The 24,482-nt window shown below is 38.3% G+C and overlaps 1 protein-coding gene across 2 annotated transcripts in view; it reads left to right on the forward strand.

Annotated features, from left to right (window-relative positions):
- DCTN5 (dynactin subunit 5) overlaps window positions 1-24,482 on the forward strand; it is a 31,364-nt gene that overhangs the window by 2,168 nt on the left and 4,714 nt on the right. For both annotated transcript variants that reach the window (XM_036738159.1, XM_036738158.1), the window contains exons 2-6: window positions 410-478; window positions 2,665-2,783; window positions 16,628-16,739; window positions 19,010-19,112; window positions 22,575-22,666. In XM_036738159.1, coding sequence (XP_036594054.1) covers window positions 410-478; window positions 2,665-2,783; window positions 16,628-16,739; window positions 19,010-19,112; window positions 22,575-22,666 — 495 coding nt within the window. The remainder of the gene's footprint in view (window positions 1-409; window positions 479-2,664; window positions 2,784-16,627; window positions 16,740-19,009; window positions 19,113-22,574; window positions 22,667-24,482) is intronic.

The following is a 24,482-nucleotide window of genomic DNA, read 5'->3' on the forward strand; positions in this document are numbered from 1 at the left end:
TTTTAGGTTAAATGGGCTTTTCCAGATGACCTGAGAACCTCATCACCATTTGTTTCTATGAAAAAATACATTTCGGTTTCTCAGACCTTGATTGCCATTGCTTGTATTTATGCTTTGTGTCTTCAACTAGAGCCTCTGAGGACTTGCACTACATCTTAAAATATTTCTTGGTCCTTTTCTTTAGGTAACATAGAACCTTGCGTACAAATTCAATATTTGTTGATTGATTTTGATTCCCACACACACCCTTACAAGTTCTGTCATCCTCATCCACCCTTGTCCTGATCCTCAACCCTTTGTTTCCTGATCCTTGATAAAGTTCTTCCTCCAATACACCCCTCTCTCTGGATAAGAGTTCGGTTTATAGAATCCATTGATCTCACACAGGGTCTTTGTTGCTTTTCCTCAGGCATCTGGAAACAAAGTCAGTCGCCAGTCAGTTCTGTGTGGAAGCCAAAACATTGTCCTAAATGGAAAGGTAAGGAATAAGGTCCAACTGCATTCATTTATGGGGCAACTAAATGTTATATTCTCAACAGATGCTACCCTTTGGTTAAGATGACTATCCACGTGTACTGTTTTTCCATATTTTCCAATTCTTGTAGTCCCTTTGTTCCAGAACTTTGGTACAATAGTTCTGGTTTCCTGTACTTTTATGCTTCCTGATTTGTATATAAAAAATATTAAAAGCCAAGTGGCCTTAATGTTATTTTCTTCTAGAGTATCTGCATAGTTTTTTCCAAATCCGTTCCCAATCTTAATATTCCACTTATTACCTTGGTTCTGAAACTCACTGTGCCTTAGTACCATTCTGTAAGATTAGCTACCAGTGTTCCAGTCACTGTGTATGTCCGTAGTCTGTTTGAACTATCTCTTACTAAGTTTTTGTTTTCTTACCTTTGAGGGTGTGCTTTAGTGCCAAATGAAGAACTTGTGATTTTTATTCTGTACATTGGAACTCACGGTACTTTAAATTCAAAAAGAAAGACAAATCTTTTTGTTCTTATTACAAGAAGGGGTTGTAAAGGTACAGGCACTGGCTGTACTTACTTGTGATCTCAGATTTTTTTTTGAAGCCATTGAAAGTGGGTACCCCATAAAGCTTTAAGGACATAGTTTTAGAAAAATACAAGGAATTACATTATTTGTTTACAATTTAAAATAAAGATATAGAATTTCTTGCCCCTTGAGATCATAGGAACCAAAGATAATTTTTCAGAAAAGCTATATTTAACCAAAAAAGAGATAGAGAGGGGCAGCTAGATGGCTCAATAAGTAGAGCACCGGCCCTGGAGTCAGGAGGACCTGAGTTCAAATCCAGCCTCAGACACTTGACACACTTACTAGCTGTGTGACCTTGGGCAAGTCACTTAACTCCAGTTGCCCTGCCTTCCCCCCTCCAAAAACAAACAAACAAAGAGAGGTTTACAGGAAGTTAAATGGATAATTTTTATTAAAATTTAGTTTTTATACAGACAAAACCAGTGTAGCTAAAATTAGAAGAAAAGCAAGAAATTGGTGGTGGTAGGGGATATCTTTGCAGCAAGTTTCTTTGATAAAGGCCTCATTTCTCAAGTTTATGGGGAATTGAACCAAATTTATAAGAGTAAGCGATTCCTCAGTTAATAAATGGTCTAGGGATACAAACAGGCAATTTTCAGAAGAAGAAATCAAAGCTATCAATAGTCACATGAAAAAATGCTCTAAATCACTAATAATTAGAGAAATTAACATTAAAACCACTCTGAGGTGCCATCTCACGCCCATCAGATTGGCTAAGATGACAAAAAGGAAAATAACCTATGCTGGAAGGGATGTGGGAAAATAGGACAGTAAGGCACAGTTGGTTGAGCTATGAACTAGTCCAACCATTCTGGAAAGCAATTTGGAACTATGTCCCCAAAGCTATTAAACTGTGCATAACTTTACCCAGCCATACTACTACTAGTTCTATACCCCAAAGAGATCAGAGGAAGAGGACCCATATGTACAAAAGTAGTTATAGTAGCTCTTTTTATATTGGCAAAGAATTGGAAACTGAGGGGATACCCATTAATTGGAAAATGGCTGAACAAGTTACGGTATGTGAGTGTGATGGAATATTGTACTCTAGGACAGGGCTTAAATTTTTTCCACTTGAAGCCTCTTTTCTCATTTCAACAGTGTGTGTTGGCATTGTGTGACGGCATGTGCAGTGGAAAGTGCACATGCTCTGTGTTCAGAACCGAGTTTGCAATGAAGTTTCACAGTGCAGCACTGGGAAGTGCTGCCAGAAACACCTTGGATTGATAATTAAGTGATAATTTTTTTTGAAAATTCATGCAAAATTGCTTTATAATGGGCTATTAAAAAGAAAGTTGGAGTTGGTCTAGATACGTCCTTAACCTTTTGATGTTATAGAGGCTATTTACTTTGTTATTTGCAAGCATTTACTAGTTCATGGGAGAACTATTCTTCCCTCCCACAAGCAATTTCTTGATGTTACTGAGGGCTCGATGGTCACTAGAGAGACCATTGCTCTCAATGAATTTGTCAGTTGTCTTCTATTCTTTCATAGCAATTTTCTCTATTCTTATCACCAGCATACTCCATGGAGATAGCTGTGGAGGAAGCAGATATCATGCTATCTGTTACCTAAATGAAATTCTTTTTCTTCTTTCATAGACAATCATAATGAATGACTGTATAATTCGAGGGGATCTGGCAAATGTAAGGATTGGACGCCACTGTGTTGTGAAAAGCCGTAGTGTCATAAGGCCACCATTTAAGAAATTCAGCAAAGGGTAGGTATTTCATTACTTCCTGTGCTTTTTCATGAAATTGGGATCAACCCAAAAGACTTAATCCTTGCCACCATTAATTTTTTCCTTCAACTATCATTCTTGGAATAGATGGTGTTACTAGTATCAAAGCATTTCAATTTGACTTAAGAGGACAAAGTGTAATAAGTGGGTCTTGCTGTTCTTTTAGGCTTTGGACAAACCTTCAACCACATCTATAGTGCCTGGTATGCTTTCTGATTTTCCAAGTTCTGAAGTCAGAGTGCCATCCTGGCTTCAAATGAGCCATGCACCATCTGTCCACTGGTCTTTTCTCCCTAGAGTTGCCTAAAGGGACCTTAAAGAATTTTCCAGATAGAGGACGTTGATTTCTTTATTGTTTGGAAGCATTTATCTTCTGCATGAAACCAGTTGATCAATCAACAAGCTTTTTGAAGTGCCTGGCACTGTGTGAGGGATTGGGGATACTTCAGTATAATACTGCCAACTACTCATTTCTTTGGAGTCAAGTGTAATTTCCAGTTAGGCAAGTATGTATTTTTATTTACTTATTATCTATTGAGTATTCTGCTTGACAGGAAGTTTAACTTAATAGATACAGAGCTGGTCTTAAAACCAAGATGCTTGGCTTCAAATCCTACCTGACACATAGTATCTTTGTGACCCTGCACACAGGGTACTTTCTCCCCCAAGTCCCTACTTGATCTCTGCCAATGATACTTACTTCCAAAGAAATGAGTAGGAGTGGTATTATACTGAAATGAGAAAGAGGTTGAGTGACTTAACTCTAAGCAGCTCTTAGTTGGTGCTCTAAGTAACTCTTTATTACTTTAAGTTTCAGAGAAAGTACTGACCTGCATTGATAAAGGGAATTTCCTTACCTAAGAGTTGTACCCTATAGCAATAAAAGTTGTACCCTATAGCAATAAAAGTACAAGTCTGCCTTAAAGTTGGCCCTGAGGAAGAACCTTGGTCTTTATTCAATAATTAGTTATTAATACAAGAGAGAAACAATCATTTCTCTCAGTCTGGACTGAGAAGTTTGGATTGGCCTGCATTCAATGGAGAATGATTAAAGGCTTCTGAAAAAAGGGTAGTAATATGAGAAAATAGTATAATAATAATAATGTTGTACATTCATACAGAATTCTAAATTGTTTAAAAGCATTTTACCAGGGCAGCTAGGTGGTACAGTAAGTAGAGCACTGGCCCTGGAGTTAGGAGGACCTGCATTCAAATGAGGCCTCGGAGACTCGACACACTTACTAGCTGTGTGACCTTGGGCAAGTCACTTAACCCCAGGTGCCCTGCCTTCCCCCCTCCAAAAAAAAAAGGCATTTTGCCTCTGCCTCTATAAATAATACTGTATGAAAATTAGGGATGAGCTACTCACCTCACCTGTAAGAGATAAATAATTATGGATTATTGGAAATAAATATATGGCCTGAATATGAAAAATAAAGTGGGCCCTGAAAATAGACATAGCTGGCCTAAGTCCAAAACAGGATTGTATCTGCCATCTCTTGCTACCAATGACAAGGAAGAAAGAGAAACCTATAGAATATATATGTATGCAGAACTTTGTCCTTAGTGGTGCCCTAGTGATAGCTGAGTAATGGCATGGACAGGGGCAGAAAGAAAGGGTAGGCAGCCTACATCTGCATCAGGGAGGCCCCGGATGGAATCATGTTGAACACCTGAGTTTCACCTTGTAGGAACTAGAATTAAAGAGTTCTCTTGTTCCATTTTTCCATTTACCTAGGGGTATTTCTTTAGTTGTCCTCTTATTGTCCCTGTGTTTCTATGGCTTCTTCTGTCTTTTATTATTTTGGGGCAGCCTTGTACATAGTCACTGAAAAGTGATCTGCCCATGACTTCCAGCTGTTCAATAGTTCAGTAGAAGGAAGTGGTGAAAGAGACTTATGTACTCCTTCATACATCTAGAGAAAGGGAAAATAAGCCTAAGGAACCAGATATATCTGATCTAAACTCCTCCATTTCCCTCTTCCCAAGAAAATGGAGTGTTCAGCTCCAAGTTCCAAAGCGTTTCTTCCCAGTATTGGAAAATAAAAGAGAAGTGCTCCATGAAATGGGTAGGATCTACAGTTGGGCTTGCTGCAGACTCATATCTATAGGACTAGTGGCCCTTCTTAGCCTACGTGTGGGTGCCCATTTTCATTACTGTTCTAAGATTTCAAATAGGATATTGTCCGTAGCTCATTTCATGACTTTACAGTTTTGACCTCATGCTTTGGAGATCTGTGTTAACTCTCCCAAGGATATGTCATCTGTATCTCAGGACTTAGAATTTTCTTCAGTTGTTTTCAGGCATGTCCGACTCTTTGTGACCCTATTTGGGGTTTTCTTAGCAAAGATACTGGTGTTGTTTCCTTCTCCAGTTCATTTGACAGATAAGGAAACTGAGGCAGACAGGATTAATTGACTTGCTCAGGATTACTCAGTAAGAGTCTGAGGCCAGAGTTGAACTCAGAAAGAAGAGTCTTCCTGACTCCTAGCCTGGCTCCCTATCTACTGAGCCACCTAGCTAGACTTAGAGTACTATCTTGGAAAACAGTAGACTTCTTCCAGAAAGATTTTTTGGGGAGTCCAGTTTCTTACTGCTTTTCCTGTAGGGCAAGTGACATAAAAAATTCCTATTCTTCCTTTAAAATTGGAATCTAGATAAAATAACCCAACAAGTGACTAGAATAATTTAAAGAAGTCTGTCACTATAGTATCAATGAAAACAAAACTTTTTTAAAAATTATGTTAAGTAATTGCCAGCATAATAATGAAACTTAAAATCTTTATTGATCTATGAAGAACAACTTTCTTTGCTATTCAAAATTGTTATTTTAATGATTTCAAAATGTATTTTCCTGTTCTCTAACCATTTAGTCTTTCATGGAACACTTCATCTTTCCAAAAGCCAAACATTAATGTCAAAGCGCGTTCAGCAGGACCAACAGAATCTATTGGAAAATGGTGTGCCACGCCCCACCCCACCCCCATACCTGCTGAACTTGTTCTCCAAAGTTTAAGAAGGAAGCTGCATGTTCTCCATCATTCCTGAACCCAGGAAGAATATCTTTGGTAATAGTAGCTGCCAGTTCTTTCTGGCAGTGCTCTCTGGAAAACAGTTTTTGACCTTTACTTCCCGTAGCCCTACCTAGTTCAAAAGCATGAAAATGGTTTCATGAAGTACATTGAATCCAAAAAGTAGGACTGATACTGTCATCTACCACCAGATGGCAGTGGAAGCATGAAAATGAGCTCTTTCTGAAGACTCATGGCAGTATCTTTTCTAGTAGCTAGAATTAATTTTTCCTACCTTTCCTCTCTGTTTCCAGATAAAAGTCATTTTTCCAAGATGCTTTTACAAATACCTCACAATTACTGCAGTTTTGCTGCTTAATGTCTATTGAACATCCGCAGTAGTCTAATATTAGTTTGTAGATTTTCATCAGAGGTGGTTTAATCTGTGGACAAGCATATTCAGCAAAACTTCCTGAAAGATTCATCTTTCTTAATAGGCTAGTTTGGAAAAAATATCATTGGGTCCAAAGTTGCCTTGGACTAGGGGTGGGGAGCCTGCGGCCTCGTGGCCACATGTGGCCCTCTAGGTCTTCAAGTGGGGCCCTTTGACAGAATCCAAACTTCACAGAGGATTACATCAAAGGGCCACATTCGAGGAACTAGAGGGCCACATGTGGCCACAAGGCCACAGGTTCCCCATTCCTGCCTTGGATCCAAGAAATGTTCAATTCAAAAATTATCTATGCCAATTACTTCTTTTTGGAATAGCTGTTAACTAAGTTAATATTCTTGTGAAAACTTTTCTGGTTATTTCGCTGTCTATAATTACATAAAGGAAGCCTCCAATAAGCTTTAGGCATCTAGGTGCCACAGTGGATAAAGTACTGGGCTTAGAGTCAGAAAGACCTCAGTCCAAATGTAGCTAGAGACACTTAGTTATATGACCCTTGGCACATCATTTAACCTATGCTTTCCTCAGTTCCCTCATCTATAAAGAAAGATAATTCTATAAAATACTATAAATATATAAAATGTAAAAATAATAGGACCTACTTCCCAGAATTGTTGTGAGGATAAGATGAGACAAGATTCGTCAAATGCTTTGCAAACCATAAGCACTTTGTAAATGTTGTGGTTAGACAAAAACCTGAATATTGGAACATAAATTTAGGAACAACAGCACAAGTTACTAGAAGCTGGAAAGAGACTGCAGAGTGTCTTAGAACGTTGATATTTTTATGTCTAGAGTTAGTGGCTGTTGATTTTCAATAAGTTAAGCTTTAGGTCATTTTATTGAGATTTTTATTGACTTCAGAGCAAATAGTAGGAGTAGGTGGTTTTTGTTGCCCTCAGATGTAGACACTAGAAGTTGAATTGCTAGTGGAATGGAAAACATTCTATCTTTAAAGCTTCTTTGGCAATTAAAAAGACCTATGAAAAAGAAGAGAAATTAGCAATATGGTTTTTTTATTTAGGTACCATGATTAATTTTTACTCCATTCAGTTCAGTAAGTACTAGAATTAGGCCTTGTCTTTGAGTGTTTGTGTTGGGTGTCTAATCAGCATTCTCATCAAACAGTGTATAATAAATATCTACTTGTTTGTTAAAGCTATTGTGCCAAGCTCTTTTCACGTCTTCTGTCTTTTCTTTCTGCATCCCTTTCTCTTCCTTTTGGCGCCAGCTATCCTTTGAGATGCCCAGTGCTTTCTTGTTGTTCTGATGACTCATCAAAAAGGAGGAAGGAAAACAAAATGATAAAGTAATTCACATTAGTGTTACTGAGTGAACTGGGTTACCTCCAGAGACTATTGGAGCTGCCTGGAAAAGGAATTAGAATCAAAAGAATAAAACTAATAGTGGAATTCCTGTCACTGTGAGATGTGAATTGTGAGAAGAGGGAGACATTTTTCTTTAGCAAAATCTCTTCCTAATGTTCGCAAGTTAAACCAACTAGGCGAACACATGAACCCCAAATCTGCCCTTCTTTCCAACTTCCCTATTTATGTTGTCTTACCATCTTCCCAGTCACCCATGGTCAACATCTAGAAGTTATTATCTTTGACATTTTGTTCACCCTGCACTTCATTCTGTCAAGTTCTGTCAATTCTGCCTCCATGAGCTCTAGAATCTGTTCCTTCTTCTCAGTTTCTACTTTTTTCACTCCAGTCTAAGCCCTATTTAACTCCCTTCTCCAATTTCTCCTTCCTCCGCACCATCTTACATATTACTACTAGACAAATCTTAAACCATCCTAAGTACAACTCTAATCTTATCAACTCTTATTCACAAATCTCTGTTGACTACCTCTTATCAAATTCTTTAACCTGGCAGTTAAGACCCTCAGCCTCATTTACTACTGTTTTTCTTCATACATCTTACGCTCCAGCCAGGCTAGACCATCTGCTCTTCCTCAAACACATCCTCCCTTTCTTACCTCTTAGCCTTAATTCAAGCGTTTCCATTCATCTAGAAAGCCCTTCTCCCCATCTCCAGCTGTTGTTATCCCAATTGTACTTCAGATACCACTTCCCCATGAAGCCTTCCCTCATCCTCCATTAGAAGAAAACTCTCCTTTAACTTCTGTAGCATTTGGGTCTATAGCACTTGCTACATTATACCTTCTATCAGTTATTTATGGGCAGTTTATCTCTTTTGCCAGGCTTTTAGATCTTTTAGCTTTCTTTCTGCCCTAGCATAGTGCCTTTCATGTAGTAAGTGTTCAGTAACAATTTAACGAATAAATGAAGCCAACAGTGCTGGCCTTTAGCATACAGAGTATCACATCTTGGAGCTCAGCTCCCACGAATTCCAGACTTATTCTTCCTCGGCTTCCATGCTTATTCGCTGTGGGTTATCTTTTAACCACTTAGTTTCCTTCTTTCACGAACTTCAAAGCCCCCATCTTCACTATTGCCATTCTAGTTCTGGCCATTATAGCATGCTCTTAACAGAGCCGTTTGTGATCATTTGGGGAGCTTCCTTTGGTCCATACCATTTCCATTCAGAGAATCTCACTCAACTTTAGTCCCTTGGAAGCGACCTTAGAAGTCATTTAGTGCTACCATAACCTAAACCAGAATCCCCTTTACTGACAAGTGGGTGATTATCAGGATTTTTTCCCTCGTGTCAAGCTGTCATCAACTGCTCCCAAATTTCAACCCATTGTTGTCTTTCTTGTGTTATATATCAGGAAGAACTGAAGAAGAAAAAAAAATAAAGTGTAATTTTCAGAGTATGCATTCCTGACTAAGTCTAGTTTCTTCTCCCTTCTAGTCTCTCCTCTACCACCATTACCACCCCCTACACTTTACACATCAACTTTTCTCTTCTGCATCACTTGTCTTTATAGAGTAGTGAGGAAAGCAACACCAGGGACCTTCAGTTTCTCACCTAAGAAACTTGGCAAGGCTTTCTAGGTTCCTTCTGGCATTATCATTTATATCTACGTTAACCACTAGACGAGTAAATAGTCATATGTTTTAACAAGTCTTGGGAGGTTCTTTGTTATGTCTGGTTACATTCTTCAAGAATCACAGACTTCTTATAATTATCACGTAAACAAATAGGGCCCCAGTATGGCTGAACTGGGAGTCACTACTACTTTTTTTCCTCTGATGCTTAGGGGCTCCTCTCTCACCTGACAGCACCTGTGAATGTACTTTATCATTCCTTGGAGCACGTTCCTTTTCTGAACATCCCGCTCTTTCTTTTTCAGGACAAGTTCCAAATTGGTTTTTAATTCCAAGTGTACAGTGGTCCCTTTTTTTCTTCTTCCTTCCCAGTGTCTTCCTCTTTTGTAACCTCCACAAATGAACCAGTTTTCCCCTTTGCCATTTAGACTCCTTTCCAGAAGCCTTGCTTCTGTTTTTTGGCTATATTATCAGCCCTTTTAACCTGGAATGTAAGAACATTCCTCAGGACCCTTTACCTTTCTTTGCAGGAGGGAAATCACCCTGCACTTAGAACATAGATAATAGTCACTTGGCTTTGGTAAAAATAGAAACCTTACATATTTAATGTCAAGTTACAGCTAAATTATTGGTGTCTTCCATCCTAGTAGAGATACTCAGCCTTGTTTTTCAAATTCCTTGTGAATGCTTACTCCTAGCCTCCTAAGCACTTCTTTAAGACTTTTACAACTTTTCATCACCTTTTAACTGCTTGTTATTCACATCCAACTTCCTTTCCTTTCCCTCAACCACTTACCTGGTGGTCATACCCAACCTCCTTTCCCTTTTCTCCCTAATCTTTTATTTCTTTAATCAGTTTGTTTTACTTATCACTTTATTTTACTTACCTTATTGTAGTTGGTGCCACCTTGTCCTACCCCTTCTCCTTAAGTCCTTCTTTTCTAGTCCTTTCTCCTCAATTCTTGATCATGATCAGAGTTTTCAAATCAGTCACCTGTTTCCTAATCCATTCTAGAATTTTTGCCAAAAATGGATATCAGACTCACTGGTTGAAGGCTTATAGAATCTGCTTTCTTTTTCTTTTCAAAAAGTGTGAAAATACTTGCCTATCACCAGTCCTGTAATACATCTCCTAAATCCTCAAAGGCCATCAACAGTTCAGCTATTGTATCTTGTACTTTTTCATTGCCTTGGGATGTTTGAGGTGTCAGAGTGATGTGTAAGTGGAAATGTCCTTCAGGCAATTAGAAATTTGGAATGAAATCTTGGAAATGAAATCATACACACGGTTTCTAAAGCCATTCCCCAACTGACAGATACCTACTTTGTTTCTGTTGGTCTGCTACAACACAAAGTGCTGTTATAAATGTTTTTGTACACTTGGGTCCTTTCCCCAGTGTCTTTGACCTCTTTGGTGGGTATGTTGACTACTTGGTATCGTTGAATCAAAGAGTACATACAGATAAGTGACATTTGGGGTATAGTTCCAAATTGTTTTCCAGAATGATTGTATCACTTCACAGCTCTACCAACAGAACATTTGTGTGTCTGACTTTGATGTGTCAGCCCCTCCAACAACTGCCATTTTTTTCTTTTGCCTTTGCCAATCCTATGTGTATGAAGTGAAATGTCGAACTTGTTTTCATTTGCATTTCTCTAATCATTAGTGATTTGGAACACTTTGAAGGTATGATTGGTGTTAACTTAGATTTCTTCATTTGAACACAGCCTATTCATATCCTTCGACCATTTATCTTTTGGGGGAATGGCTCTTGTTCTTATGTATTTGCATCAATTCTCTACATGTCTTGGATATCAGACATATATCAGAGGAACTGCAATTCCCCCCTCCCCCACCCCAGTTAACTATTTTAGGAGGAAGTTTCCATGCCAAGGATTCCTCACATCAATGAAATGACGTGCCTAGACCCCTAAAAATATTAACTGACTGTCAGATGGAAGGTAAAGAAAAGATCTTCTTGTACTTCTCTGAGGTAATTATTTTAAAAAGAAGAGCTCTGAAGTTTCTGAGTTCTGAGTTTCTCTAAAGAGAAACTGTTGAGTGGGGTAAAAATCTTTGCATCAAAATATTTCTGATAGAAGTGTGATGTCCATAATATGTAATAACACAAATGTATAAGACCCAGAGCCATTCTTCAATAACTAAGTGGTCAAAGAATTTGAACAGTTTTCAAAAGTTGAATTACAAGCTATCTCAAATCATGAAAAATTGCTCCGACACCTTAACAAAAGAAATGCAAATTCAGACAACTCTGAGGTTTTGCCCTCCCACCAATCCAGTTGGCAAATAGGATTAAAAGCAGAAATAGTAAGTAAGAAAAAGCAGGGACTATGCGAAGACATGTACAATAATACATTGCTGTTCTGTTTTGGAAAATAATTTGTATTTATATGAGAAAAGTCACTACACTGTTCATACTTTTCAACCCAGCTTTTAATAGATGCCTGTTGAAGTGTTTGTTGATCTCACTACTGAGCATATATAGAAAGAGGTCAAAGGCACAAAGACCCCATATAGTACCCACAGTCACAGCAGTACTTTTTAGTGCAGCTCAAAACTAGAAATAATGTGAGTATCCTTTGATTTTAGGTGACTGAATAAATGGATGCATATTACAGACCACATATACCATAAGAAACAACTAACATGAAGAATTTAGAAAGCCTGGGAATACCTTTATAGAATGATGCAGAGTGAAGTTAGCAGAACCAAGAGAATAGTACATAAAGGCTACAATGATATACATGAAAAGGCATCTGAACTCTATATGATTGTGTTGCCCATTGTAATCCTCAGAGAACAAAGAAGGAACTCTGTCCCTTTACCTAGAAGCAAGGTATAGAACAAGGGAAGTGAAATGCAGGATATTGTCAAATACAGCTGATATGCTGTTTGGTTTTACTTAACTTTTTTTCTCATAACAAGGAAAGATTCAGTGGACATGGGGGAAGTGTATCATGAAATGATTGATATAGAAAAAGAGACATCAAGAAAACTTTTTTTAGGTGGAAAGAGTTGCTGTCTCCCAGGAACCTATTACTTTTATGTCTTTCTCCAGTGCTTATTTTTGTAGCTTGCCATCAACTTTTCTTCCTTCTACTCTCCCCAAAGAGTTTACCCATCCGGAGCCTGTCAGTTCCAAACAGTTCCTTTTGTCTAAAACTGACAACGTTTGTTGTTTTTGAGAAAACTAATGTTTTGTTAAATCTGTTTTCTCACTACAAAGATCTCAGAATAAAAGGAGTCTTTCTCTGGGCTTAGCTGTCTTAACTTTATGGTTCTGTGCACAAAGTTCTTTCCTTGTCAAAAGTAGATTGTTTGTTCATTCATTGTTTGTCCTTCTTCTTGAAGAGGACCATGACATCAAGAAGGTGATGTCATGACTTGCAAATGAATTGGATTTAAGTGAGGGAGGGCTGTGCAAAGTCACCAGTCTCACTGTCTCCTCCAGAGCCATCTGGGTCCAATGGCAAGATGTAGATCAGGACAACTGGAGATGGCCTCAGATGCAGTGGGAGACCTTGGCCTTTTTAAGAAGCTAGGGTCATCCCCAGGTCTCAGTTTGACTGAGGCAATGTCCATTGAGTGACTAAGGGTAGGTAAGAAATGAGGCAAAGTGAGAGGCGGAGCCAAGATGGTGGCTAGAAAGCAGGGACTTGCGTGAGCTCCGCGCCAGGTCCCTCCAGAAACCTATAAAAATGGCTTGAACAAATTCTAGAGCTGCAGAACCCACAGAATAGCAGAGGGAAGCAGGGCTCCAGCCCAGGACAGCCTGGATAGTTGCTGGGTAAGGTCTGCCGCATGAAGCTGGGAGTGGAGGGGAGCAGAGCCCAGCGTGGGCTGCGCCCAGACCAACCAGACCGAGAGCTGGGCGGAACAGGCCCTAGCACCCTGAATCAATGAGCTGTGGCAGTTACCAGACTTCTCAGCCCACAAACACCAAAGACAACAGAGAAGGTTAGTGGGAAAAGCTGCAGGAGTGAAAGGAGTTCCCGGTTCAGCCACCGCCCCCGGGGCAGCAGAGGTGGTGCAGCTCTGAGAAGAGAACTACAGCTGCAGTTGCTTTAGGCCCCAGGCCCACCTGGTGGTAGAAATTAACTGGCGGATCTGAGCAGGAGTGCAGAACCTGCTTAAGATCTGAGTCAGGTCCAGGTTGGTGGTTGTTGGGGGAGGAGAAGTGCTGCTGCGACAGAACTTGCTGTGTAGAAATAGCTCTGAAAGTAACAGTGCAACCCGTCAAGCTTGGGACAGAGTACTCTCTACTCTACAAGCAATCATACCCTGACAAAAAACTCAAGGTTCAAGTAGTTGGCTGGGAACATGTCCAGGCAGTGAAAATGGACTCAGATTCAGTCTCAGACTTTGGAATCTTTGTTTGGTGACAAAGAAGAACAAAACATACAGCCAGAAGAAGTCAACAGAGTCAAAGAACCTACATCAAAAGCCTCCAAGAAAAACATGAACTGGTCTCAGGCCATGGAAGAGCTCAAAAAGGATTTGGAAAAGCAAGTTAGAGAAGTAGAGGAAAAATTGGGACAAGAAATGAGAGTGATGCGAGAAAAGCATGAAAAACAAGTCGATGACTTGCTAAAGGAGACCCAAAAAAATACCGAAGAAAATAACACCTTAAAAAATAGACTAACTCATGGCAAAGGAGCTCCAAAAAGCCAATGAGGAGAAGAATGCCTTGAAAGGCAGAATTAGCCAAATGGAAAAGGAGGTCCAAAAGACCACTGAAGAAAATACTACCTTAAAAATTAGACTGGAGCAAGTGGAAGCTAGTGACTTTGTGAGAAATCAAGATATTATAAAAGAGAACCAAAGGAATGAAAAAATGGAAGACAATGCGAAATATCTCCTTGGAAAAACCACTGACCTGGAAAATAGATCCAGGAGAGATAATTTAAAAAATTATTGGACTACCTGAAAGCCACGATCAAAAAAAGAGCCTAGATATCATCTTTCAAGAAATTATCAAGGAGACATGATATTCTAGAGCCAGAGGGCAAAATAGAAATTGAAAGAATCCACCAATTGCCTCCTCAAAAAGATCCCCAAAAGAAATCTCCTAGGAATATTGTTGCCAAATTCCAGAGTTCCCAGATCAAGGAGAAAATACTTCAAGCAGACAGAAAGAAACAGTTCGAGTATTGTGGAAACATAATCAGAATAACACAAGATTTAGCAGCTTCTACATTAAGGGATCAAAGGGCTTGGAATATGATATTCCAGAGGTCAGTGGAGTTAGGAATAAAACCAAGGATCACCTACCCAGCAAAACTGAGTATCATGCTCCAAGGCAAAATACAGATTTTCAATAAAATAGAGGACTTTCAAGCTTTCTCAGTGAGAAGACCAAAGCTGAATAGAAAATTTGACTTTCAAACAAAGAATCAAGAGAAACATGAAAAGATAATCAAGAAAGAGAAATCATAAGGGACTTACTAAAGTTGAACTGTTTTGTTTACATTCCTATATGGAAAGATGATGTGTATAATTCATGAGACCTCAGTATTAGGGTAGCTGAAGGGAATATACTTATATGTATACATGTGTATGTATATATACATGTATATATATGTATATGTGTATACATATATATATACACATACAAAGGGCACAGGTTGAGTTGAATATGAAGGGGTGATATCTAAAAAAAAGTCAAATTAAGGGATGAGAGAGGAATATATTGAGAGAGGGAGAAAGGGAGAGATAGAATAGGGTAAACTATCTCACATAAAAGTGTCAAGAAAAAGCAGTTCTGTTGGGAGGGAAGAGGGGGCAGGTGAGGGGGAATGAGTGAATCTTGCTCTCATCGGATTTTACAGGAGGAGGGAATAACACACACACTCAATTGAGTATCTTACCCCACAGGAAAGAAGGAGGAAGGGGATAGAAAGGGGGAAGATAGAAGGGAGGGCAGATAGGGGGAGGAGGTAATCAAAAGCAAACATTTTTGAAAAGGGACAGGATCAAGGTAGAAAATTGGATGGGGAGAGGGATAGGATAGGAAGGAGCAAAATATAGTTAGTCTTTCACAACATGAGTATTTTGGAAGGGTTTTGCATAATGATACACATGTGGCCTGTGTTGAGTTGCTCACCTTCTTAGGGAGGGAAGAGGGGAGAGAATTTGGAACTCAAAGTTTTAAAAGCAGATGTTCAAAAAAAAAAGTTTTTGCATGCAACTAGAAGTAAGATGTATAGGCAATGGGGCATAAACGTCTATCTTGCCCTACAAGAAAGTAAGGGAAAAGCGGATGGGGGGGAGTGGGGTGACAGAAGGGAGGGTTGACTGGGAAATGGGGCAATCAGAATATATGCGATTTTGGAGTGGGGGGGAGGGTTTGAAATGGGGAGAAAATTTGTAATTCAAATAATTGACTTTTTTTTTTCTTTTACTTAAAATCTATTAAGAAAGTACAACTACAGGAAAAAGAACTTAATGTATATTATTATAGAAATAATTTTACTAGTTTATCAATAGCGCACTCTAACTTGTAATGCCTTTACAGATATATTTATGCAGTCTGAAGCTATGAGAACTCTTATCCTGTATATGGACAATAGAAAGTAGTTTTAGAATTGTAGGGGGCTTTGGAAGTCATCTTGTCCTGCCTATTCATTTTACAAATCAGAAAATAGAGGGTCAGAGAGTTTAAATGACTTGCCTAAAGTCACATAGGTAGGAACTTCAGAGGCAGGATTTGAACCCAGATACTATTATTTCTAATCTTCTACTCTCTTCACTGTACCACACTACTTCCTTGGGATAACTGATTTGCATTCCTTTGATATCTATGCAATGTCAAGAAAATGAGAGTAAGGCTCCAATAAGTTGTGTGGAATCATATGAGGACATGGATCAGATTTAAACGGGATAGCCCATCATGTGTGAGTTGGATTAACAGGTACCCAGTTCTAGGTGCTCCTCAATGAGATCACAGATTCATCAGAGAATACATTTTTTTTACCTCGTTGTTGATGTATCTTTACAATCAGCCATTGTAATACATGAAGATAATTTAGAGATTAATAAAGAACTTGTAAAATATCAATGGAGGAAGTATTCACAGCAGTGACAATGCTGGTCTTTTCAATAAATGTAATAAGTTGTAATTAAAAAAAAACGGAAATGAGGCAAATAATGGCCTCTTTTACCTAGTCAAAAAACAAGAAACAAAAAATCTGTCTGGAAAGGGAAGACCCTCAGGGTTTCTGGCTCAAACAGAAACAATTGTTATTTATACTTCCTCTGAGCCATCAAAAATAACCTTTAGCTAAAGTGGTTAAGTGGAGTAAATGATCTGTGGTTATGTAAACTTAGATTCAAAGTACAATAAATTAAACTTTGTGTTATCTTTCTTTTCCTTCTCTAGAGTTGCATTCTTTCCTCTACACATTGGTGACCATGTCTTTATTGAAGAGGATTGTGTGGTCAATGCAGCCCAAATTGGTTCCTATGTCCACATAGGCAAGAACTGTGTAATTGTAAGTGTTGTGGCATGGGCTTGCTTAAGCAGTCTTCTTTCTCTACCCTCAACCTCTAAATCTCCCTTTTTTTTTCCTTCCTTTTTTTTTTAATGTCTGTGGCTCCAGTTACTTGACTTTCAGGCTAGTTTTGGCACTAGGGATATAGCTGTAGGATCTATTATAGGAGCATAAGTTCTTACTTGTATTTGATCACTCAAGGGCTTCACAGAGCAGGAGCTTCATTCAGATTGGGATTTGTAATCTTCCTAGAGGCAGATTAGAACTCCCTTAACATATAGTGAGAAGGTTCTCTAAATTCTAAACTTGTCCCTTACTCTAAACCTAAAGTTTGTGGATGCTGAAGGGATCCATGGATACATTTCAGTGAGCCATTAACTTGGATGGAAAAAAACAATCTTTATTTTTGTTGACCTCCAACTGAAATTTAGCATTTCCTTCAGTTATTTAAAAATATTATTTTGAGAAAGGGTGTCTAGGTTTCACCAGACTGCCAAGGAAATTTGTGACAAAAAGAAGTTAAAGAACCCCTGCTCTGGAGTGATGAAAACCCAAATCCCTGTAAGTGCCCTCTCCAGGGACACCATGTAAATTTAAAAGCACACTTCAGTCTATTGACTTTATTTGTGTGGCTTTTTGTGCTACCGTTTGAATAAATAAATCCATGAGACTATTGCTATTCATTGACAGTGATCACTTGCTAAACATTTCAAAATTCTCAGATGACCTCAGCAGTAAGATTTCCTGATTCCCTGTATTTGCCATAAATATTGTATCTATTCCAGTTTGTTCTTTATTTTCTTTTCTGTAGGGTTCCTTGCATTAAGACAGTGTTAGACATAGGGAATTCCTTTGGATATTTATTAATCTCCAAGCTATGTTCACCTTGGTCATGTTGAGAGAAATAGGCAGTCACCATATTGGAAATCCAGAGGAGAGGGCTCTCAAGTGGAGAAAAACAGTGATTTGAATAGCTCAGTTCATTCACATCAACAGTTATTAAGTACCTACTGTGTATCACGCTCCATGCTAAGAATACAAAGGTGAAGTAAATCATAGTTTCTGCCCTTAAAAACTTAGAGATAATTCAGTTTGGTCAAGGTCAGTGCTTATTAAATTGGAGGCAAGTGGATATGTCCGGCTAATTATAGAACTAAAGCTTTGGAGCTATGAGTGTTTTAGAAAATTCATGTGACAGCTTGCCTTTTTCATGCTACATGTAGAATTCTTCCATGTAAAGAAAACAAAAACAGCAGATCCAAGCTGGCACAGAGTGTATAGAATGTTCTTTGGGTAGAATATTAGGTCCAGGTGACTCAGCATTAGCCGAGTGAGTTCATGTTCAGCTGGGTGACATTTTGTTTTACCAAGATGTGTAACCATAGCGGAGGTGAAATGATAGCAGTGTGGGAAAGTAACTAATGAAATGTAGGACTTGTATTTCTTCTGTAAATACAAAATGGTGCAGCTTCAAATAGTAAATAGGAACCTCTTTCTTCCATAATCCCTGAAACAAACAAGTCTCATAAACCTCATCTGCCCCACCAAAGTATACAAGTCAGGACACGACTAACAAAGTAATCACTGGTAAAACAGAGTAAGTGAAAGACGCTGTGGTTTGTCAAGAAAGCAGTTGATCTTTTTAAAAACTTTCAAACTCATGACGAAAAATGCTACCCGCCTCCAGAGAAAGAACTGACGGTGGCCGAGTGCACACTGAAGAATATTACTGCTCACTTTCTTTACTTTTTTCTTCTTCTTTTGTTTGTTTTCTTCCATAAAATGACTAATATGGAAATATATTTTACATGATTATACATGTATAACCTATGTTGTATTACTTACCATCTCAGGAAGGGGAGCAGGGAGAGAAGTATGGAATTTGCAACTCAAAACTTTAAAAAACCCCAACGTTAAAAATTGTTCTTACGTGCAATTGGAGGAAAAACAATATTTAAAAATGTAAATAAAAATAAAAACTGTCCCCAAGTCTGAGAACCTTCAGCTATTTGCATACTTAGAATAGACTCTTATATAAACAAATCACAAAATCACTTGCCGGTATGTAGTACCAGCATTAAATGGAATTTAAAAAGTTACTGAGTTGGGAACTTGAGTGTAGGCAGCCTCTGACTTTTCTTGGGAATCACTCTTTATAATTAATGGGAAAGAAATGGAGAATAATAACCACCCAAGAAGTAGATGAGAAAACATTCCCTGCTTCCTTCATTTCCTGATTTATTTTCTGTTAACAAGATTTTTGCTTTTAGGGCCGACGCTGTGTGTTGAAAGACTGTTGCAAAATTCTAGACAATACAGTATTACCTCCTGAAACTGTGGTCCCACCATTCACCATCTTCTCAGGCTGTCCAGGTAACATCGGGTTTTGATTGTATTTGACTTAATCTTTTTCATATTACTTTGGACTTCTTCATTCCAGGACAACAAACACTCCTTGGTCTTTCACTCAAGATAAGCGCCCATGTCCAGAGAAGCATTATGCAATCATTGATATTGTTTTAAAAGATCTGGACAGGACCCACCAGATCATCTTAGGACCATAGAATTTGTAGATGTGGAAGAGTTCTTAGAGATCATCTAGTCCATGCCCTGAATTTATGGATCAGAAAACTGTTTTTTGCCTAAGTTCACACAGCAGTTTGGTGGCAAAGTGGAACTAGAACTCAGCTAGCCTGACTCCCATCCCTTTATACAATCCTGCCCTACCTTTAGCTTACTGCATTCTATGTCACAATTGGTAGCAAATGGTAGTACATTGACACAGTGTTTTTGGTAGGGCAGACACATTCTGTACCTGCCAACACCAGGAATGAGAATTTCTGACACAGAGCATGAACTAAAGTGAGATGGACGTGACCCAGGAAGAATGTAGCCCTTTATACAGGTTTTCATTAGGACTATTTTGTTAAGAAATCACATCTTCTCTTCTCTCACTTAGCTGCAGTGAGCTGGCTCTTCAGTCAGATGTTTTAGGAAAATGTATTCTGGTTTTCCCAGAGTGAATGTGCATAACTCAGATGACCTCTCAGTGATTTCCAGAAGAGGAAGTGTAGGGGTACGGCTAGGAGTTTAAAATGATGAGTTGCTATTTAAATATACTTCTGTACACCTCTACTTTTTCTTTGAATGTGTGTAGCATATTCAGGCATAAGATACATTTTTTTTGAAGTTTTATTAATTTTTTTATGTTACCATATTTTCTCCAGTATCCCTTTCCCTCTGCTTTTAGAAAGCCTTCGCATATAGCAAATAGTATTTTTTCAAGACAAGAAAAAAATAGGAAAAATCAGCATAACTGATCAATACATCAAAAAAGGCCGAATATATATGCAATGTAAAAAACTTCTGAGTTTCCCACATCTACAGAGGGTGAGGTGGGAGTGTCTTCTTATATCTCTCATTTCAAGAGATGTTTCTTCTCTATATTTTTCTAGTGTTCACCTTTGAATTTTTTGATGGTTCTTTCCATTTCCATTGTATGTGTTGTTTTCTTAAATCTCCTTACTTCACTCTTCATGAATTAATTTAAATTTTACCATGCTTTTTTGTATTTGTTACATTTATCATTTCATATAGCTCAGTAATATTCCACTAAATTAATGTACCACAATTTGTTTAGCCATTCCCGATTGATGATCATTTACTTTGTTTCTAATTCTTTACTATCACAAAATACTGCTATAAATATATCGGTATATATAGAGACTTTCTTTTTATCAGTGGACTCTCTGGGGCTTAAGCCTAGTAATAGAATCCTTGGATCAAAGTATATGGACATTTTATTTTGTTTTGTTTTTGGCAAGGCAATTGTGGTCAAGTGATTTGCCCAGGGTCACACATCTAGTGTCAAGTTTCTGAAGCTAGATTTGAACTCAGGTCCTTCTGACTCCAGGGCCAGTGCGCTATCTACTGCACCACCCAGCTGCCCACCCCCCCGGCTTTTTTGTAATTTTTAAAAATTTTAAACTTAAATATAATATAAGAAAAGAAAAAAAGCAACAAATAAATACTAAAATTAAAATAATACAAGCAATAAATTTCCATTTCAAGAAAGCCTATGTAATAAATACTATTCATTGTGTTGAGAACTATCCATCTTTTCCCTGCTTCCTTGCAAGTTTTCTTTTGTTCTCTGCTGTGTACTTTTTACTTTCTTCTTTCCCCACCTTCTTCCTTCCCCCCCACCCCCACCCCAGAAGGCTACAATTAATCATGGATATGTTTATACAGATGTGTATAGATACATATGTATATATACACATATGCCCTATATATACACATATATAGACATACACATGCAAAGATATACATATAGACATGTACACACATACATACACTTATTCATATACTTAGATAATCAATAATCCTAGTTATATATAGACATATACATTCATATGCATCTATGTAAAACCACACTATACGTACTTATCCTCTGCTTCTCTGAGGGTGGATAACCTCTTCCTTCATAAGTCCAAGTCTTTTTATATTTTTCCAGGTCCACCAAGTCATCATTTCCTACACCACAGCAATATTCCAACCTCATACTGTCTAGTTATTTTAAATAGTCCAAAACGATGTTGATAAATATGGCTGACCCATAGTGTAGCTTCCCTGTCTTTCTCTTTTGATTAAATCTATTTTAGCCTTAACTTTGTCCAAGATCATGATTACCACTCCCGCTCCTCTTTCCCTAACAAATTCTACTCCTGATCTTTATTTTATATTTGTGTGTAACTCTTATTTCCCATCCCTCCTGACTCCTCTACTTTACTTCTGCCTGCTATGTTGCCCTCCTAGTACTTAACCTATACCCCCTCTGAGAATCCCTCCCTCATCCTCCCATTCCCATTAATCTAAACACCCTTCTTTAATCTGTTCCCTCACCCTCCCCTCTAAAGATCCCTGCCTTATCCTTTCCTCCCTCCCTATCCCCTTAGTGTTTTATTTCTTTCTGAATCAAGATTTTTATACTCTTCTAGGTGTATATGTATTGTTCCCTCTTGAACCCATTCCCAATGAAAGTAGATTTCCAGAACTACCAGCCCTCCTCCCCCATCTGTCAGTTCTTCCTCTTATACTTCATTTGTATAAGATAATTACTCTTTTTAACTGTTCCTAAATGGGTTTTACTTTTTAAACTCATATTATACTCAGGTCTTCCATTTTAGTTACTTTATTTACATAATTCCAAATTGCTTTCCAAAATGGGTGTGCTGAGTCATAGCTCCACCAAAAATGTACTAGTGTACCTAATTTCCCACAACCTCTCCAGCATTGACTATTCCCATCTTTTGTCATCTTTTACAATTTTGCAGGGTGTAAGGTGAAACCTCAGAGTTGTTTTGATTTGTATTTATCATCATTAGTGATTTGGAGCATTCTTTCACATGGTTGTTAATAGTTGGCAGTTCTATTAAAAAGTGTTCACATCCTTTGATCACTTATCTCATATATATTTATAATATTTTTGTCTCTATAGTTGAGTAGCAAACTTTTTTAAAAATTGTGGTCTGGCATCCTCATTTCTACCTCACTTGTTATAGTGTTATACCCTAGGACTGAGCATGCTGTACTCACTCTTGGGAAAATTCTGTGTCATAAAGATGCTTTAAAATCTCTTAGGCATTTAGCCTAAGTGGCATGATCTTCAGATAAAAAATACGAACAGTGAATGTAAAACTGCAGGGTTTTTTTCTTTTGCAGATGAAAAGTCAAACATTTAGATCTTGATAATGAAACATAATTGCCTAAAATAATCTTACAAAATCATAAGCTCTGAGCCCTTCCTTTAGCTTCTCTGTTCTCTTTCCTTAGGACTCTTCTCTGGGGAGCTCCCAGAGTGCACCCAGGAGCTGATGATCGATGTCACCAAGAGCTATTACCAGAAGTTCTTGCCACTGACCCAGGTCTAGTACCCATGTCCCATGCCTCCGATGACTAGAGCTCTAGGAAAGACTTTGGAACCAGGGAGCTTTAGGGGCCCCCAAGACCAGGATCTTGTACAGTCTACATCTCCCACTTCTGACTTTTTTAAAAAAAAATTTCTGTCTTTCCAACTCTATTTTCTCCAGATGGTAAAAGCAAAACCACTGGAAGAATTATCTTGAGTGTTATATTTAATTGACATCTATTTATAGTCACTTTATTCCAAGTTGCTTTTGAACTTCAGAATTATTTTTGTTTGATTCCATAACTCCTCCATCCCATGGATGAATGGGTCCTGCTGAATCACACCAGGAAAAAAATTCTCTTTGAAAGACTTTCCAAGGAAAAAAGTTACTTTGCTGTTAAAGGAAAAAAAGTTACTTTACTGTTACATTGTATACAACCACAAAGGCAGCCTACAGCCCATATGGACACATGTACATGGCTTTCATGTTACTAAATAAATGCAGTCAGCTGCTGCATTTGCTCATAAGTCCTGAAAAATCAATAGGTGTTTATGAATTTTCAAAGTTCAGACATTTAATTGTTTGTGATGATTGTGAAACTAAAACTGGGAAACAGTGACTCCTTTTCTCCCTAACTCCATGGAGCTATATTCAGAATTTGTGGCAAATACATGGATAGTTAGATAGTGATTAGAGAGTTCCCTGACCTCATTTAAGGCCCTTTCACTTGATGTGAGGTAGGACAAAAGCTTAGGCCTAAAAGCTTTTTTCAAGTCGTGTGGGTGGCCTCAACATCCTGGATTCTGAATCCTAAACACACCTGACCTTGAGTCCTGTGCCCTACCCAAAGCTCTATTGAGTGGAGATGAACTATGCCAATGGTAATTCTTTGTTCCACAAAATAGCTCTGTTGTATTTGGGCAGGAGCCCATGTCCTGTTTCATTAATGTTTAACATCTGTAAATTATGTTATTCGACTTGGGAGGGGTAACATGTAATTGATACTCTCCACCCCAGATAGCTTAGAGAGCTGGGCTAGCACCCTTATTTGATCCAAACTGTACAATACAGATAAGTATTTCTGCATTTGGGCTTTCTCCCTGACATTTGCACCAAGTTGGATATAACCACTTGCAAAAGACTAAATGTCATTAGCAATGGAGTTTGTTCATAGCACCTAATGTCATTCACACCCCCTCAATTCTGCCCTCACGTCTGGGTCTAGCAGGACATCACTAGAACCTAGGGAAGTTGGCTTGGTCCCTTTTTTTTTCTTTTTGCAGGGGGGAAGGCAGGGCAATTGGGGTTAAGTGACTTGCCCAAGGTCACACAGCTAGTAAGTGTGTCAGATGTCTGAGGCTGGATTTGAACTCAGGTCCTCCTGACTTCAGGGCTGGTACTCTACTCACTGTACCACCTAGCTGCCCCCAGTTTGGTCTCTTACCCTAAAAACATGATGCTAAGGTGGGCATTAGTAACTTTGAAATTAGTGGCAAAAAGGGCCTGTGTAACATATCACTTAGGGCCCAGGTACTTATTAACTAGTTGTGAATTATACAAACACTGTATTGTGTACTAATAACCATTCAATGTAAAGCTTCTAGCTGGTTTGTTTATACTTTTATGTATTTAAATTAAAAGCCTTTTAAATGGGTCCCGCATTTGGAAGGTGTTGACTCTGTAGATATAGCTTTATAGATACTTGAAAAACATCTTGCTTCTAATTAGGTGCTCCTAATTAGGTAATCTTCCTCCTAATTAATTAGGCCAATAATTCAGGATTCTCCATCTTTTTGGTCTTTTCTGAGGAACAGTAGGGGATTTCCATTTA

Source organism: Trichosurus vulpecula, chromosome 9 (assembly GCF_011100635.1).
Source record: "Trichosurus vulpecula isolate mTriVul1 chromosome 9, mTriVul1.pri, whole genome shotgun sequence".
Classification (NCBI taxonomy): Eukaryota; Metazoa; Chordata; class Mammalia; order Diprotodontia; family Phalangeridae; genus Trichosurus; species Trichosurus vulpecula.